Genomic DNA, 18508 nt, shown 5'->3' with positions numbered 1-18508 from the left:
ACCCCACTCTAGGCGCGGGAGGGGCTTTGTCGACTTCCCTGGAACTGGTTCCAAGTCTCCGATTTGGGCAGGTGTGTGGCATCGCGTTCCAGAAGCCAAGGCACCACTCGTGGCGACAGTGACTCCAGTGGCTCCAGTGGCGGGTTTGCGCCCCCAAGAGCGGGAGGCCTGGGGCTCTGGGGGTAGGGGGGCAGTGTCACAGTTGGTCAAAGAGTCTGGAGCCCCCCAAATCCGTCCGCTCCCCTCGGGGCAGCCGCTCTCACTCTCACCCTTGCTCTCCATCCAGTCACTGGAATGGTCTGAGCCATTAGCGTGGCGGCCTTGACCAAGGCTCCTGAAACCAGTCATACCCATCCCTCTCCTGATCCGCACATGCCCTCTGTGCCACGGGGCATCCCCTTCTCTTCTGTCGCGTCTGCTCCCCGCACCCGCCCTGCCCCCCAACCGGAGCGGGAGCAACAAGCCATGGCCTGGCCCCTGGGGACAAGGAGAGGGAGGAGGTGAGTGAGACGGACGCACCTTTGCCTTGAGGAGCCCACCTGACTTTAGCGTCCCCTTCATCGTTCATCCCGCTCTGGAGCGATCCCATTGAAGCGTTTTCTGTCTTCCTTGCACCCATTTTCATCCTTGTCTTCAATCCTTCCAGTCGAGCCCTTATAAATCCTACTCCCTTACATTCTCACACTTACTCGAGTCCCTTCATATGGTGCCCTGGCCTCCCGCTCACCTTTCCACCTCCCGACTTGGGGCCGACAAAGCCAGCGGCTCCTACCTACTGGAATTTACTCGTTTACTTTAATTTTATTTTACTTTAGTTAATACTTTTCCAGCCAGGTCAGGCGAAGCAGCCCTGATGATCAGTGAGGTGATGAGAGGCCCCGTGCAGATCGCCTTCAGGGCAGGAACTTACTTGTTTTACGTTTCCTTTTGACACCGTTTTATTCCCCCCGCTAGATTCCTGCATGGAAGGAAGGAGCCCCATTTTTTTAAGTGTTAACTTCTAATTCCAGTATAGTTAACATACAGTGCTATGTTAGTTTCGGGTATACAATATAGCGAGTCAACAGTTCTATACATTACCCAGTGCTCATCATGGGGAGTGTAGTCTAGGCGTACATCAGTACATCCAGGAGTACTCTGGAATTCATCACAGAATTCCAAGGGCCTGACACTCAGTAGGCACTCAGAGCTGCCTGGGGGATGATGAACAAACGGCTTTAGTTTGAGATAATAACAGATCTGTAAGTGCAAATTCTTTGTTGGGAGCTGGGGAGGGTGGAGAAAAAGGGTTACAAGTGGGAGAGGAAAGCAAGAAGACCGTTCTAAGTGCTCTGTAATACTTAGCTATTATTCCTATATAACGGTTAGTTATTATGCCCATGATTGTCGTTGCAGATGCCGTTATTTTAAATGTCCTTACCTGGTGTTCTTTACCAGTTTCTTCTTCCCGCTCCTCTATTTCTGTGTCTGTTTTATTCTACCTGAATTTTTTTCAGCTTTATTGAGGTATAATGGACAAATAAAAATTCCATATATTTAAGAAGTACAGCTTGATATTCTTTTTTTTCTTTCACAATTTGATATTCTGATATATGTATGTATACATTGTGAAATGATTGCCAAAACCAAGATAATTAACATATCCGTTACCTCACGTAGTTGCCTTCTATTTCTGGAAAGAACACTTAAGATCTGCCTTCTTGGGGTGCCTGGGTGGCTCAGGCACTTAAGCGTCAGACTCTTGATTTTGGCTCAGTTCGTGGGTTTGAACCCTGCGTCAGGCTTTCTGCTGTCCATGCAGAGCCTGCTTGGGATCCTTTGTCCCACTCTCTGTCTGCCCCTCCCCAACTCTCTCTCTCTCAAAAATAAATAAACATTAAAAAAAAAAGGGGATTTGGGGCGCCTGGGTGGCTCAGTCGGTTGGGCATCCGACTTCGGCTCAGGTCATGATCTCGCGGTCCGTGAGTTCGAGCCCCGTGTCGGGCTCTGGGCTGACAGCTCAGAGCCTGGAGCCTGTTTCGGATTCTGTGTCTCCCTCTCTTTCTGCCCCTCCCCTGCTCATGCTCTGTCTCCCTCTGTCTCAAAATAAATAAATGTTAAAATAAATAAATAAATAAATAAATAAATTAAAAAAAGGGATTTGACATTTATATTTATGTATTTAAAAAAAATTTAATGTTTATTTTTTTAAATGTTTTTATTTATTTTTGAGACAGAGAGAGACAGAGCAGGAGCAGGAGAGGGGCAGAAAGAGAGGGAGACACAGAATCTGAAGCAGGCTCCAGGCTCTGAGCTGTCAGCACAGAGCCCGACGCGGGGCTTGAACTCACAGACTGCGAGATCATGACCTGAGCTGAAGTCGGACGCTTAACCGACTGAGCCACCCAGGCGCCCCTAATGTTTATTTATTTTTGAGAGAGACAGAGAGAGACACACACACGGAGCGTGAGCAGGGGAGGGGCAGAGAGGGAAGGAGACACGGAATCAAAAGCCGGCTCCAGGTTCTGAACTGTCAGCACAGAGCCCAAAGCAGGGCTCAAACCCATGAACTTCAAGATCACAACCTGAGCCAAAGCCGGAGTCTTAACTGACTGAACCACCCAGGCCCCCCTACATCTTTTTGTAAAAAAAATTTTATTTATTTATTTTGAGAGACAGAGAGAGAACATGAGCAGGGAAGGGGCAGAGAGAGAAGGAGATAGAGAGAGAATCCCAATCAGGCTCTGTACCGTCAGCACAGAGCCCGACTTGGGGCTCAAACTCAGGAACCGGGAGATGATGGCCTGAGCTGAAATCCAGAGTCAGACGCTTAGCTGACTGAGCCACCCAGGTGCTCCTGACATTTATATCTTAAAAAAAACAGTCTATCCTCTTACCAAATTTCAAGTATCAATATGGTATTGTTAATGTACTCACCATGCTGTACATACGGTCTCTAGAACTTATTAATCTTGCATAATTAAAATTTTGCACCCTTTGTCCAACATCTCCCCATTTTCCCAAACCTCGGCTTCTGAAAACCACCATTCTAATCTCTGTATGAGGTGAATTCTTTTAGATTCCACATATAAGTGAGATCATGCAGTATTTTTTTTTTTAACGTTTATTTATTTTTGAGACAGAGAGAGACAGAGCATGAACAGGGGAGGAGCAGAGAGAGGGAGACACAGAATCTGAAACAGGCTCCAGGCTCTGAGCTGTCAGCACAGAGCCCGACGCAGGGCTTGAACTCACGGACCGTGAGATCATGACCTGAGCCGAAGTCGGACGCCCAACCGACGAGCCACCTAGGCGCCCCAAGATCATGCAGTATTTATCTTTCTGTGTCTGGCTTCTTTCTTTCTTTCTTTCTTTTTAAAATTTATTTATTTATTTTGGGATAGAGAAAGAGAACCAGCAGGGAAGGGGCAGAGAGCAATGGAAACAGAGGATCCTATGTGGGCTCCATGATGACAGCACCTTTGTCTCATGTGGGGCTGGTACTTGAGAACCATGAGATCGTGACCTGAGCCGAAGTCAGATGCTTAACTGACAGAGCCACCCAGGTGCCTCCTGACTTATTTCATTTAGCATAACGTCCTCCAGGTTCATCCAATGTCTTGTAAATGACATTCCCTGATTTTTAAAGGCCAAATGATATACCATTATACACACACACACACACACACACACACACACACACACACATGCATTTGTTTATTTCACCACATGGAGCCATGAACAGTGGTGATTCTACAAGTTTCTGGGTCATAATGGTCTAATATATCAGACACAATTGAAAGAAAACTCATGGAATTTTACCCTTCACACCAGATTACAGCAGAGGGACACGGTGTACCAGGCTCTAGACTGGCATTTAATGTGCAAATGATACAGCTTCCTGGAACAAACCTGAAGAGTCCGTGGTGTCCCAAGATAGGGCAGTGAACACAAAATCTGCTTAGCTTTTAAAAAAAAAAAATCTTTATTTTTGAGAGAGAATAAGTGGGGGAGGGGCAGAGAGAGAGGGAGACAGAGGATCCCAAGCCGGCTCTGTGCTGACAGCAGAGACTCAAATGCGAATGCGGGACTCCAACTCACAAACCATGAGATCCTGACCTGAGCTGAAATCAAGAGCCAAAGGCTGAACCGACTCAGTCACCCAGGTACCCCGGGTCTGTCTATAACTTCCTCCTCTTAATTCTTTTTTTTTTAAGTTTATTATTATTTTTTTTAGTACTCTCTATACCCAATGTGGGGCTCAAACTCATGACCCGGAGATCAAGAGTCACACGCTCTTCCCACTGAGTCAGCCAGGCACCCCACCTCCTCCTCTCTCTAAGGCTGGAATTCTATATGCAAATAACTCCATTGAGGTCTCTATTTCATCATTGCAGATGCAACAAAGTGTAAGTTCTAAAATTATTGAGGTAATCAGGGAAATCTAAATGTAGGCGACTGGGCGATGATTCCAAGAGATTATTGTTGTCACTGTGCTTATGTAGCCGAAATTTCTGGTTTTTTTTGGAAAGTCCATACAAATAAAGATGTAGAGATGAAAACACATATTGTCTTGAGGTTCTTTTATTTTTTTAGAAGATTTTTTAAATTTTTATTTAAAAAAATTTTTAATGTTTATTTATTTTTGAGACAGAGAGAAACAGAGCATGAGCGGGGGAGGGGCAGAGAGAGAGGGAGACACAAAATCCAAAACAGGCTCCAGGCTCTGAGCTGTCAGCACAGACCCCACGCGGGGCTCAAACTCACGGACCACAAGATCATGACCTGAGCTGAAGTTGGACGCTTAACCAACTGAGCCACCCAGGCGTCCCTAAAGATTTTTTTTAATTTTTAAAAAATGTTTATTTTATTTGAGACAGAGCACGCACAGGGGAGGGGCAGAGAGAGAAGGAGACACAGAATCCGAAACAGGCTCCAGGCTCTGAGCTGTCAGCACAGAGCCCGATGCGGGTCTCAAACCCACGAACCGGGAGATCATGACCTGAGCTGAAGTTGAAGTCTGACACTTAACCGACTGAGCTATCCAGGTGCCCCTATGTTTTTAAAAAAGATTTATAAAAAAATTTTAAAGTAATCTCTACACCCAATGTGGAGCTCGAACTCACAACCCCGAGATCAAGAGTCGCATGCTCCACCAACTGAGCCAGCCAGGCACCCCTTGAGTTTCTTTGAAATTGTCACAGCAAGAAGAGAAGAATGAATGGAGGAGAGGAGTTTTGATAAAAGGAAAGGATGGACAGAAGGAGGGAGGAGAAGATGGAGGAAGGAAGGAGAGAGGAGGAAAGGTAGGGAGAGAAGGAAAATGGAAGGGATGTAGGGGAGGGGAAGGGAGGGAGGGAAGGAGACAGGAAGGGAGAGGAAGAAGGAGAGAGAGAAGGAAACTGTTTTTCCATACTTCATTCCGACTTCTTAAGAATTCCGTGAGTTGACCATCACTAGTTTAGTAAACAGTGGTAGTAATAGGAAGAGTTGCCCTATTTCCAGTTGGGGAAACGGAGGCACAGAGACAGGAAGGCTTGCCAGTGTCATGAGGTGAGACTATACCATGAAAGCAGAAGAACACGGCTGTGCCCGGAAACCAGACACGTGTGCTCCACCCAACTCCAGAGCCTGCTCGCTTTCCTCAGCCCCCTGTTCTCTCCTATAACATTTATGAAGGCGGAAGGGGTGGTTAGGGGCGCGGTCGCCACTCTAGCTGATGAAAGGTGCACACATCACCGTAATGCCACTACACACGCAGACGTTTACATTCCAATTCCAGGGGACGCCTCATGCACCTTGTGGACCGATGTGGCCTCCAGGCAGGGACTCTGGCTCTCCACCTTGATCCCCTAGCCCAGTAACTGCAGTGAGCCGAACCCAGAGCCATCTGGGACTCCCCTCCAAGAACCTCGTCCTAAAACGCTGTTTTCATGAGTCTCGCTTGCCCCAAACTTACAGGGTTCCATGCTCCCAGATGCACATATCCCAACACCTCCCTTGAATTCGACCCCAACGTAATATTTAAACTTGATTTCCCTGCTGGATATGGAGTTCTCTGCAGACTCTTCTCTAGCTCCCTCTCGAGGTCACGCTCCACAGCCACCCTGGCTGTGTCCGGGTTTCCTGAGATCAGCTTTCTACTTCTTCCTTCCTGGGGTTGCTCCTAATACCCTCTCCTATTGTCTTTGTTTGTACGGACGTTTGTTTATTTAGAGAGCACGCACGCACGAGTCGGGTAGGGGCAGAGAGCCGGAGACAGAGAATCCCGAGCAGGAGCCACGCTGGGCCGGAGCCCCATATGGGGCTTGATCTCACATCCACGACATCATGACCTGAGCCAGTACCAAGAGTCCGTCGCTTAACCGACTGAGCCACCCAGGCGCCCCTCTCCTCCCCCCTTTAACTGCAGTTCTGCGCCCAGCCTGCTTAGCATTTACCAAACTTTGGCTCACGCTGAGACGTGAGGGAAGCCCCACTACTCCCCAAAAGCCAACTCCGCTTCTACCAGGGGCTGCCAGGAACAGTCTTCAGAGGTTTGGACCCTTGCCCACTTCCACCAAGCTGCATAGCCTTGGGAAGGTCACCCAACCTCTCCAAGCCTCCGTCGCCTTGCTTCAGTAAGAAACAGTGATGCCTCGCGCCACTCTCCTCCCCTCCCCGCGGACAGCTGCAAGGTTCGTCAGCCAGGCCCCGGTGCGCAGCCAGCACTCACGTGAGGTCACCAGCACGAGCAAGCACGGCCACGTTCACTCCACAGGCTCGCACATCCGCCCAGGGGCAGGGGTTATGCTCCGTGTCCGGCACCTTCGATCACAGCCAGGGCCCAAGCACAGCCTGAGCCCCCTCAGCCCTGACCCCTTACCTCCAGCATCAGCTCCGGTCGTCTGAGCCCGTCCTGTGGGCCTGACTTCTATTACCTTGTACACTTCTCAGCTCAGGAGAGGGGGTACCATCGTGATCCCCATCGTACAGATGCGGCACGGGGGGCACGGGGGTGTCAGCTGATTCACCCGGGCCACAGAGCAACTTAGTGGGGGTGGGGCTCCATCATTTTCAGCTTCTTCCTCTCATGTGGGCCGATCCCTCCGCTCAGACTGGGAGAAGCCAGGGCACAAAGGCTGAGTCTGCGCTGGAGGCGCTGCCCACACTACCTGCCATGGGGCCCTGTAAGCACGGCAGGCCACGAGGTTTGGTGACTGGAGCCCAGGTAGGTACACACAGACATGCAGCGGGGCGCCTGGCTGGCTCAGTTGGGGGAGTGTGACTCTTGCTCTCAGGGCCATGGGCTCGAGCCCCACGTTGGGTGGAGAGATGACTGAAAAAAAGAGTTAAAAAAACAAAGACCCCAAATGACAGGTAGCCCTGGAGACCTGACGGTCACAAGAAAACTTTCTGTCCTCGTTGTCAACTGCCAGAGAACAACCAGCACCTGTCTTCTCTCACGGACCCTTGCGAATAAAGAAACACAAAATTGGCTGAAATCAGAAATGTGAGACAGTGTGGTGTGGCCACTGGAAATATTTTATTTTTGTCACCTCAATTACTCCCGCAGCACCCTGGTGAGGTGGTGGCTATTGCTGTCCTCGTTATACGGATGAGGACACCTGAGGACAGTGAGACTCAGCAACTCAACAGGTTAGCCAGCTAGCCAGGGCGAGCAAGCCGCGACGCACATCCCGGCAGGCTGCCTCCAGAGCGCCCACGGCCATAAACCCGGCACATCGAACCCCAGTCGTGGCTATTTTTGCTTAGGACGAGGCTCCATTCGGTTGTTAAGGTTTGCAAAGTGTGAAGTTACTGAAGAAGATACTACCACAACTGATGCCAAGGTAGGGCAATAGTTGTCTCGGGACACGGGAGGGACTGGGATGGAGCCAGCGGGAAGGCTCCATGGGGACGGGAGACACGAAAGAACGCGTCCCCTCAGCGGTCACGGAGAATCGCAGCTAGTCCAGCACAAACAGAATGAAAGCCCTCGTAGGTCGCTCACGCAATAACTAATCTCAAGTCAAAACTGGGCATAGGGTGTCCAGCCGAGGCGGGGGAGGTGCCTGCGGCATTCAACAAGGGCCTCCCTGAGGAGGAAACATCTGGTTAAAGTCGTCAGGAGGACGCAGTCACCTTGCATCCCTTACCACCTCTTTGAAGACGAATTGGTCCGCAAACCTCTTTTAGTTAGTTTCTTACCCATCCTCCAGGGGCATGAGGCAGGGGCACTTATCCCTGAGACCCAGTGGGTGAGGTGACTAGGGCCCGTGATGCATTTAGGAACCCACAGAAATGATGGAGTGTCTGAATTCAAGTGGGGGTGAGGAGAATGGCCGTGGGGTAAACGAGGGATAAATCGAGCACGTTGTCGAGCATAAGGCCCACTGTGGGAAGCTGTTTTCAATATTTAGGATATTAACGAGTCTTGGAACATCAATAAAACAGTTCTGGCGGGGAAAACCACAGAGCCCGCAATCTGCTCTGCTCCCTTTTATTTGACAAGAAATAAGCATGCATACCATTAAGTGGAGTTCAGTATTTGCTTACAGGTTTCCTCTGTTGATGTAAAAGTGACATACAAAGAATGCACAAATCTCAAACTTACATGTGTTGAGTTTTGACAAACTATATAAAACTATGTAGAGTCACTCTTTATCACGGATTCCTTGCTATACCCCAAATCTCTTGTCCCTTGTCTCTTTTCTGTACTCACCTGGAGAAACCAAAACCCTACATAAATTCAACTCTCCGACCAATAAAAATGTATCCCTGCCGTAAGAAAAATAAATAAATAAATAAAAAAGGAAAAGGAAAAGAAAAACAACCAACAAGAAACAAAATTTATTTAGGGGTGCCTGGGTGGCTCAGTCGGTTAAGCATCTGGCTTTGGCTCACTTCATGATCTCTGGGTTCATGAGGTCCAGCCCCCCATCAGGCTCTCTGCCTTCAGCACAGAGCCCCCTTGAGATCCTCTGTCCCTCCCGCCCCACTTGTGCTCTCTCTCAAAATAAATAAACTTAAAAACAAAAGAGGTAAACTTCATTTATTCCCTCAGCAAGGGCTCAGGAAGATCTTTCTAGAAAAACCGAGAGGCTGAGGGAAGGGAGAAATGGCGGTGGGAAATTACCCGCGTCCAAAAGGTCCCAACCCTTGAGGGACATGCATGCTTGTATAGAGAAATCTATAGCTAGAGGCATAGCTGCTGTGCAGGAATGCTTCAGGACTGGCGGTTACAATGAGACAAAGAAACAAATATTTGAAAAAGAAAAATTGCAAGAAAAAAAAAGCAGGAGCTTTGTGCACTTTAAGCAGCCTTGAATGCACTGTGCAGGTTTGTAGCCCTGCACCGAGATGTAGCTTCATCACTAAAATTCTGGAGGCACCGGACTTTCCCAAGGGGCACGTGTGGTTTTATTTGCATAGTGCATCTGAGCACCAGGCACGATCAGCAACCCCAAGCCCCAGCTCCTGTTCCCGGGTACCCGGGAGTTTGGCGGGCTCTAACTTCAGCATCTCGTTGAAAAAACTCAGAGTGTGCCACCTCAGAGCTGATCGCATTCGTTTGATGACTATTCCCTGCTTTGTACCGGCTGCTAGGTCCAGAGGTTGGGGGGTGGGGGTGGGGCTGGCCCAAGAGAGATTGTCCCAACATTTCTGCCAGGTCTCCAGACCTAGGGTGAGGTCTGTCTCTCACCCTACGGAAATGGGCAAACACAATGCAGCACAGCCCCTTGCTCGGGAGTGGGGGAGACATGCCGCCAGTTTGGGGGACACGAGCTAAGTTACAACCGAAGCCGCCAGCTCTGGTTACCCATAGTCCCCTCCGATGCCTTAGAGCAAGTGCTCCCCACCCCAGCCCTCTTGGCAGGAGCACCCGCCCACTTGGTGCCCAAGCCCAGCCGCATGCGCACCTCGGCGAGCCCAACCCCCACTAAAGGGTGGTATATATAAAGCGCCTAGCCGGACGCTGGGTAGCTGAACTCGACGGCACGGCAGCGTAGCCGGAGCTCAGCAGGCCACCGCTTCATGTGTGACCCAGCGATCCAGCAGATCCAGACGCAGATCCACACAGGACGGCAGAGGGATACTATGGATCCTTTCAACCAATTCAAGCGCGAAGTCACGGGCTTCCCCAGCCTGGGAGTCGACGAGGACCGGGAAGAGCTGCGTGGTCTGTGCCCGTCGGGACAAGCGTCTTCGCCAAGTCCCAGAAATGAAGGGTCCCTGGGCGAGGGGAGCGGTCTGGCCACCCCTCAGATGCCTCCCCTGGTCTCCTCCCCACAGCCCGGGCTCTGATGCTGATATCTGTCTCTGGATTTCTTCTTTTGCAGAAAGCAAGCAAGTGGGGATGTCGCTTACCAGAAACGGAGAGGCGGAGAAAGCCAGGGCAGAGTTCGCACCTCAGCAGCAGGCGGCAGGCATACGTATCAAGGAGGAAGAAGAGAGCGGCGACGACGGTGCTGGTTATGGCCACAGCAATGGCAGAGAAGGGGCCGGCAACGTGGGCGCTGGATATCCGTGGCCCCCGGGCTGCGAAACCCGCGATGTGGGCTGCGGCCGCAGTCCACGGCAGTTGGAGCCAGTGGAGCCGAAGCAGGAGGAGCGCTTGCCCCCCGCCGCGGCTCCGGCGCCGGCTCCGGCTCCGGCTCCGGCTCCGGCTCCGGCTCCGGCTCCGGCTCCCGCTCGGGGAGAGAGGCAGCCGGCGGGCCCCCGCATCGTGTTCACCCCGCTGCAGGTGCGCCACCTGGAGAGCTTGTTCCACTACACCCAGTATCCCAGCACTACCATGCGGTAAGTGGGCTTCTGCGCTGGGCGCCTGTGCGGGGTTCGGGGGGAGTGGCTGGGGTTGGCGGGGATGGGGGGGGGGCGGCGGGAAGAACGGGGTGGTTCTGTGGCGGGGGGAGACCGCGGCGGAGACTGGCGGGGGGAGCGACGGCGGGAACGGGACGGCGGCGAGTGGGGGGGGGTGGCGGCGCGGAGGCTTGTCACGTGTCTCTCTCCTCGTGGCTGAAGTAAAACCTACCGGGCCCTCGAGGCTGCGGGTCCCGCGCCTCCCTTGGTTTAGGCGGGAGCTGAGGGCTCTGCGGGGGGGGACCAAGGGGGACGTTCGGGTGGAGGGGAACATCTGGAGCCCGGAAACTGTCCGCTGCGGCTAATAGAAGAAAGTCCTAGAAAATCCTACTAGAAGCGGGGGGGGGGGTGGGGGGGGTGGGGTGGGGGGGGGAAGGGGGGGAAAGGGGGAGGGCGAGAAGTCTGAGACGCGGGAGCAAACGGGCTAGTAGGATTCCCGCCTTTGCTTAAAATGGTGATAAATCTGCTCGTTGTGGATTATTTCTGCACCGGTTTTTAGTGTTATTTTTAAATTTTAGTGTTATTTTAAAATTATTTACGTATTTGAGGTAATCCCAACTCACTAAAGTAATCCCAATTTATGTATTTTAAATACACCCAACGTGGGGCTGGAACTCATGACCCTTGAGAGTCCCAGGCTCCTCCAACCGAACCCGCCAGTCGGCCCTGCCCTGATTTCGATATTTTTAAATAGTGCGCTGGAAAACGGTCTCGAGTAGTGAATGTTCTGCATTCCCTTAAACTTTGCTAGAGGTCTTTAAAAATCAATTAAAATTTAAAAAAGAAGAAAAGGGGCGCGGCTGGCTCAGTCCGTAGAGCATATGAATTTTGATCTCGAGTCGTGAGTTCAAGCCCCATTTTGGACCCGTAGCCTACTTAAGAAAACCGTAAATCGGGCGCCTGGGTGGCTCAGTGGTTGAGCGTCCCACTTCATCAGGTCGAGAGATCTCTCAGCGTTCTGGGATTCCAGCCCCACCTCTGACTTTGCCTGAAATGCTTTGGATTCTGTCTCCCTCCCTGTTCACCCCTTCCACGCTTGCGTGTGGCGCTGCCTCAACTATAAATCAACATTTAAAAAAAAAAAAGAAAAGCAAAAATAATAAAATTGAAAAAAAAAATTAAAATTAAATCGTGCCGAAGGAAAAACTGCCCTCAAAGGAAGCCTCAAGCTACCCCTTACAGAATAGTGGGGGCGGGGGTGGGGGGGGGAGAGTGTGTGTGTGTGTTGGGGGGTGGATGGTGGATGGCAGGGGGGAAGTTAGTGATAGAAAAACGTAACAAAGCACGACCAAGGAATAAACAGCAGTTTGTGCCATCCTTTAGCCTCTAGTGGGAATGTACTCTTAACTGGGTTCATTACTGATAGATAAAGAGAGATGGGGGAGGGGACGGGATGGGAGGGGAGGGGAGAGACAGAGAGAGAGAGAACGCATGTTGTTTTAGGGCTCTAATTTATCATTTTTTATTTTCATTAAAATTTTTTTTTAACGTTTATTTATTTTTGAGACAGAGCATGAACGGGGGAGGGTCAGAGAGAGAGAGGGAGACACAGAATCTGAAACAGGCTCCGGGCTCTGAGCTGTCAGCACAGAGCCGGACACGGGGCTGGAACTCAGGGACCGCGAGATCATGACCTGAGCCAAAGTCGGACACTCAACCAACTGAGCCACCCAGGTGCCCCTTAGGGCTCTAATTTAACCCATAAATTGGGTAAGAGCAATGACTGAAAGTCCATACAGATAGTTCCTCAGTCAGATTCTTTTTCATTTTGGTGTTGATAACACTAAAAGAAACTGAATTAGAATGTCACGTGTTCTTGGGGACTGTGCCTCCTTTACCCACCAAGACTTGGCTTCCCTTAAATTCTTTGTCAACTGAACCTCACTGTAAATCCTGAAATGGCGTGACTTTTCCTAGTGCAGAAACTGGTTCATAAAATGTCACTGACCTCTCCCCGAAAACAATTTTTCAAAAGGTGAATGAAAAATGCTGTATTTTAACTCACCACCAACTCCATATACTGATCTTTGCGATTTTTCTCCCCTCAGCCAGGAACTTTCGAGATTCATGAATGTGCCTGTAGCCAGACTGCAGGTCAGTAAACCCGAAAAAAACAATTTCGCTGGGAGCCATTTTAAACCTGTTTCAGGATTTGGGGCACCTTGGTCATAGACTTTCTCACGTTTCTGTGTTTTTGTTGCCTTTTTTAGATTTGGGAAATAAGTGTTGAACTTTTGGGTCTTGCGGAGGGGAAGGTGGGATACATAAAGCCCAGGTTTTGGAAATTGCCCATTACCAGAGGGAACATGATTTCCTAAAGGAATGAAAAAATTGGTAGAGTATAGTATCCCTTGCATACACATATATATACACCTTTGTCTAAGCTACACCTTACTGGATGTACTTTCTTAGGTCACTAAATTAGACTTATAATACACATATTTTTATAAGTATATGTCACATATATAGTATACTTATTTTTATGTGCAATATATATTTACGTGCTAATATAACTATATATGTATTTTATATATATTATAAATACAAAAACATGTGTGTAATGGAGTAAATATAAATTATATAAGATATATATTTAATTCATAGAATAATGCTTATATTTATCTAAAGTAGAAATACACTTAATATATAAATGTACATATAAAAATATGTAGTATATTGCATGTATATTCCTTTTTTAAGTTTATTTATTTTGAGAGAGAGAGAGAGAGTCTGTGCGAGCAGGAGAGGGGCAGAGAGAGAATCCCAAGCAGGTGCTGAGCTGTTAGCACAGAGCCTGACATGGGGACTTAATTTCCCGAACCCTGAGATAATGACCTGAGCAGAAATCAAGAGCTGGACGCTTAACCAACTGAGCCACCCAGGCGCCCTATGTGGTGGTTTTCCTTTTGAATATGATCTTTTGCTCTAGGATCCAGGCTAAAGCAATTTTATTTTTTAATTATAAAATTCGTTTGATTTATTTTTTAAATTTTATTTAAAAATTTCAAAAATGTTTTTGATTTTCACTGCTTAATTGCTTTTCGTTTTGTTTTGTTTTGTGTTTTGTTTGTTTTTTTAACATCTATGATTTGTTACTCTAGGATTTGGAGTAAGGCAGTTTTATTTTTTAATTAAAAAATTATTTTATTTCAACATTTTTAAATTCAATCAATTCCAATTTGGAGCTATTGCTTTTAAGTGTTTGGTAAAGGGGTGTGGAGAGTGGCAGGCCTCCACTTTAATTTCCCAGAATTCTTTGATCTGTCAGCCTGAAAACATAGTTAAAGAGTAGATTGTGCATCATGGTAGACGTGGGAGGGGGGAGTCGCAACCTTTGAAATCTGTCCAAGACAAAATAAACCCAAACAACAATTTCAAACAAGGTTGCATCAGCTCAACAAAGGGGAAGCCAGTCTAACGAGGTGGAGGGTAAGGGGAGAATTATTTGGGGATATCACTCACGTTCAAATTTGTGAGAGTACCAAACGCATTAGCGAATGGTCCTTCGAGGAGTGTCTAACACCTGAGATTTTGGTCTTCTTTTTCTGTTTTTAAGTGTACTTATTTATTTTGAGAGAGGGAGAGACAGGGGGCACAAGAGCAGGAAGGGGGCTCCCAGCTTGCCGCTGTCAGCGTGGAGCCCTCTTGGGATCCTCTGTCTCCCTCTCTGTCTGCCTCTCCGGCCTCGCCTGCTCGCGCTCTCTCTCAAAAATAAAAAAACATTAAGAAAATTGAATCTCTTGACTGCCATACATGCCACGTGGCAGTGTCAGTGTTAAGTCTAGTCGTTATGTCACATTATCTTCCTGGTACGTATCTATCTCAAAAGTGGCAATTTTTACCTTGTGACCGACTCTAGGCCCTTCCTCCACCCACCCTTCTAGCACTCACAGACCCGATGTTGCTCCATGAGTTTGTTGAGTTTTTTTTAGATTCCACATATAACTGAGAACATAAAGCGATTGTGTGAAGAACATTTTAATGGGTGTCCCCTCGACTATTTTGCGAATACAGTTAAGAGTTGTTTTGATAACCCACCTCAGTTAGGCTGCTTTGCACTTGTGTAGACTTGGCCTCTGGTAAACTTGGATCCCCCAAAAGGAGCTCCCAGCACTGGTTTCTTTAGACTTTTCATATTCAAGCAGCAGAAAGACCAAGTAACTACGAAGCTGGGAGAGGGAAAATGAGGCAACAGAGAGAGTAGAGGCCCTTAGTCTCAAGTAACCTTTGCCAACTGGGAATGTCTACAAATATTAAATACAAAGGAATTCCATTAATACGATGTGGAAAGGACAGTGGAGTCCAAAGGACAGGTGTTTTGTTTTGTTTTGTTTTTTGTACTGTTCATAGCTGGCAGATAGGCGGGAGGAGCCATTTTGTGACTCCTCTCCCACATGCTTAGCTGTCTCCCTAAAGTGTCAGTTTCGCCTTGTTGCCTTAGGAAAACCATATGATTTCACTTATGTGTGGAATCTTAACCGAACAGATAAAACAGAAGCAGACTGTAATACAGAGGAGAAACTGGAGGTTGCGGGGTAGGGGGAGAGGGACGGGCAAAACAAGTGAAGTGGATTAGGAGGCGCCAAGTTCCAGTCATGTAGTAAATCGGTCCCGGGGATGAAAAGTACAGCAGAAGGAATATAGTCAAAATACAGCAATGACTTTGTATGGTGATGATGGTGATTACACTGATCGTGGTGAGCATTTTGTAAGGTAGAGGAATGACGAATCACTGTGCCGTCCACCTGAAACTACTATAATACTGTATTGTCAGCTATGCTTCGACTCAAAAAAGAAAGGAGAAGGAGGGATGGGATGGGGCTCTCCTGGTTGAGGAGAGGGGCTTAGGGGGCCCTGCCCTGCTGGGCAGCAGCGGCTCCTGTCCAGGGTCCTGGAACTGTAGCCAGAGCAGAGGGCGCTGACCGGGTGCTGAGCCCAGGGAAGTCTGGAGGGTGGGGCAGGGTGGAGGGTGCAGAGTGGACAACGGTGCTGTGCCTCTTTGCCCCCGAACTGTTGGCTGGGCAGAGATTTTGAGAACTTGAGTAAATGTGGTCCTAGTCAGGCTAAACCTTCGCTGCCCCCAAAGTGTAAAACGTCCAGGTGCTGTCCGGTGCTTCAGCTTAACTTGTGTCCCAGCAAGACAAGCCACAGGCTCCTGGGCCCTCCAAGCCCAAGCCTCGCTCACAGTACCATCCTTTCAACTATGAAGAGGTTTCAGAAAACGAATGACCCTTTAGTCATCCTTCAAAGAAACCTTTGGTTTCAAAATCCCACACGTGCCTATGGATTATTTACTGCACATTGAAGACGGGCTTTGCAAACTGGGGGTTGTCGCCGCAGCAGGACTTTATGCTGAGCTTCCCCACAAGCAGGGTGACACTAGCCTAGTGATTAGGAGTCAGTGGCAGCTGGACAGCTGAGGGCCAGCTGTCAGGACACAGCCCAGCACGTGTAAGAGTAACAGCAGGGACGGAGTGCCATTCCTCAGCTACACCTGTTTGCCAGGGTGGGGAAAAATAATACGCAAGGTGGGAGGACAGAGTGAAAGCAATAAGCCAAGCCACAGCCTGGCACGTAGTGGGTGCCGTCTGAGGGTGAGCTGAAGGGAGACCCCTCGGTGGTAACTTTCCTAGGATAATTTAGCAACAAGGAAGTAGCTTCCCTGGTGCAGTTTAAAACCCTGAGGGTGTAGAGAGTAGCCTGCTGGGTTTTGTTTTTTGTGTGTTTTTTTTTTTTTCATGTATGACATTCAATGCTCCACATACTAAAACGATCCTTTTTTCTCTCTGATTGAAGGTTTGGTTTAAGAATAGGAGGGCCAAGTTGAGAAGACAGCAGAGGGCACTGAGGTACAGAAACATGCCTCCCATGCCCATGGTCCCCCCTTTCAACTTTAACGTGGGTGGACCCTACCGTGGCATCTTCAATCGGGGGCCAGATTGTGTGTGGATGCCTCAGGAGCCAATGATGCCGGGGCCACCTCGCCCGCCCATGCAACCCTTTCCTCCTATGTTCCTGCCTCCTCCTCCTCCTCCCTGGTTGCATCCACCTTTCCCTCCCTGTGGCTGCCCTCCACTGTTTCGTCACTGTGGCTGCCCTCCACCTTTCCCTCGCTATGGCTGTCCTCCTATGGCCCATCCTGGTGCTGTACCACCCGTGGCTCTTCCTTAATCCTTTTCCCAAAGAATGGGATCTGTGACAGTTTTTTTCCGAGGTGTTTTTGAGCCAGATTCAAGTTTCTGTATCTGTCGCCATAACGAATAGTTCATTAAATGTGTGCTGAACGTATTAAAGAGAAGTCAAATTCACTGACCCTCTATTTTAGGGCATTTTTTACGTTTTCAATAAAGTTGTGAATTCTCTACAATTGTTTTTGCGTGTGGTGCGGGGTCAGTCAGTTGCATGGGCAATGCCATTCATAGGGAAAGGCGAGGACACCTGCTCTCACGCAGCACTGTCCCTGAGTCACCATCGGCAGGCCAGGCGCATCCCCGAAGGTGCCCACGTGCCCGGGGCAGGGTTACAGAGACCCACCCTCTCCTCCGCCACCCCGTCCTCCCGCCCCGCGCGCAAGCCCGACCCCGCAGAGGTGCAGGAGCGGGTGGCGTCAGCCCCTAAGGAGGGACCGGCGGGCTTCCGGGCGGGGCTGGGCCCCAGTCGCCCCGAGGAGCTGGGGCACAGCCGAGCACTGGCAGGGAAACTCGGAAGGGGCTACTCACAGCTCCCGGAGAAGCGGCAGCCGGGTGTGCATCTGGTGCTCTCCAAGTTGCGTCCGGCGCCTGCCCCGCGGGCGGACCAGACCGGGCCGCGCGGCCTTCCAGCGGGAGGGTCCGGCGCCTGCGGAGGCACCGCGAGGCGAGACCCCCTTCCAGGCCGGCGCTGGGCTCGCTCTCTCTCCCCTGTCCCCCACTCCCCAGGCGTGCAGGGCCCGGCATCGCTCGGCCCCCAGCTCGCAGCTGCCCGGCACCTTTCCGCGAAATCCTTCCTATGGCCCGCCGCCCTCGCGTGCGGTCATTTCAAGTCCGCAGCTGAGAAAGGACCTGGGTCTTTGTCCCCTCGGACTTGGGGTGGCGGAGGGGCTCCTGCGGAACCGAGACCGTGTACCTGGTGCCCGATCGGGTTGTTTACACTGGCACACACAGCCCTTCTCGTTGCCAGGACGACCCCGGCCCCGGGGACGAGTTTCGCCGGTGCACCCAAAATGTCTCCCCCCGTCCCCCAGGTTTGGGTTGTGGCGCCGATCTGATATCGGGGGCCACCACCTCCCCCCCCCCGCGGGCCACCACCTCCCCCCCCCCCCGCCCTCCGCGGTGGCGATGGTTCCAGGCCGTGGCCTCTGGTTGGCGGAAGCGTAGCCTCCCATCGAGGCCGGTCCCCCGCCCCCCGCCCCTCCCCCAGCGCCGCGAAGCCGCAGGCTGTCTGCGTAGCCGCCGCCGTGACTCACCTTCTTCTTCCCTGCCGGGACCCGGGCGGCCTGGGTCTGTAGCCGTGGGCCCTCCACCCAGGCTCCGCAAGCCCATCCTACATCCTACATCTCCCCGGGCAGGTGTGTTTGCAGGAGCAGGAGCAGTCTGGGCACCGTCGTCGTTTCTGACCCCAGGATCCTTGCGTGTAAATAGCAATTTTTGAAACCACTTCTGGTACGTATCTTGGTTGATAAATGCGCTATTTCTTTTATTTGTGCATT

The 18508-nt window shown here is 50.3% G+C and overlaps 2 protein-coding genes and 2 long non-coding RNA genes across 4 annotated transcripts in view; 2 read left to right on the top strand and 2 right to left on the bottom strand.

Annotated features, from left to right (window-relative positions):
- Positions 1-10426, bottom strand: part of LOC109250745 (rhox homeobox family member 1-like) — a 34133-nt gene extending 23707 nt beyond the window's left edge. Inside the window, exon 1 of the mRNA XM_019421849.2 lies at positions 10330-10426. The gene's annotated coding sequence lies outside the window, so the exon portion shown is untranslated. The remainder of the gene's footprint in view (positions 1-10329) is intronic.
- LOC128773922 (homeobox protein ESX1-like) lies at positions 9992-17188 on the top strand. Its single transcript, XM_053892101.1, has 4 exons — positions 9992-10141; positions 10302-10761; positions 12870-12915; positions 16618-17188. The coding sequence occupies exons 1-4, from the start codon at positions 9997-9999 to the stop codon at positions 16990-16992; spliced, it is 1026 nt and encodes a 341-aa protein (XP_053748076.1). The 5' UTR covers positions 9992-9996; the 3' UTR covers positions 16993-17188.
- Positions 10898-18052, bottom strand: LOC128773923 (uncharacterized). Its single transcript, XR_008418412.1, has 3 exons — positions 17541-18052; positions 12827-12898; positions 10898-11151 (listed from the first exon to the last, which is right to left on the bottom strand). It is a non-coding gene; the product is annotated as an uncharacterized LOC128773923 (long non-coding RNA).
- Positions 18053-18112: 60 nt separating this feature from the next.
- LOC109250746 (uncharacterized) overlaps positions 18113-18508 on the top strand; it is a 62126-nt gene continuing 61730 nt past the window's right edge. The window contains exon 1 of the long non-coding RNA XR_002073156.2: positions 18113-18461. This is a non-coding gene — a long non-coding RNA (uncharacterized LOC109250746). The remainder of the gene's footprint in view (positions 18462-18508) is intronic.

This window comes from Panthera pardus, unplaced genomic scaffold (assembly GCF_024362965.1).
Source record: "Panthera pardus isolate Hobbes unplaced genomic scaffold, ASM2436296v1 HiC_scaffold_27, whole genome shotgun sequence".
NCBI classification, from domain to species: domain Eukaryota; kingdom Metazoa; phylum Chordata; class Mammalia; order Carnivora; family Felidae; genus Panthera; species Panthera pardus.
The sequence above is the reverse complement of the archived record's forward strand: the minus strand, read 5'-3'. Positions and strand labels throughout refer to the sequence as shown.

What these genes read in the sequence shown, in the direction of transcription:
- LOC128773922 (XM_053892101.1), top strand. Translation starts at nt 9,997, where the DNA reads ATGTGTGACCCAGCGATCCAGCAGATCCAGACGCAGATCCACACAGGA. An exon ending in GGACCGGGAAGAGCTGCGTG is followed by an intron (nt 10,142 to 10,301) that starts GTCTGTGCCCGT and finishes CTTCTTTTGCAG; the next exon opens with AAAGCAAGCAAGTGGGGATG. An exon ending in TGCCTGTAGCCAGACTGCAG is followed by an intron (nt 12,916 to 16,617) that starts GTCAGTAAACCC and finishes CTCTGATTGAAG; the next exon opens with GTTTGGTTTAAGAATAGGAG.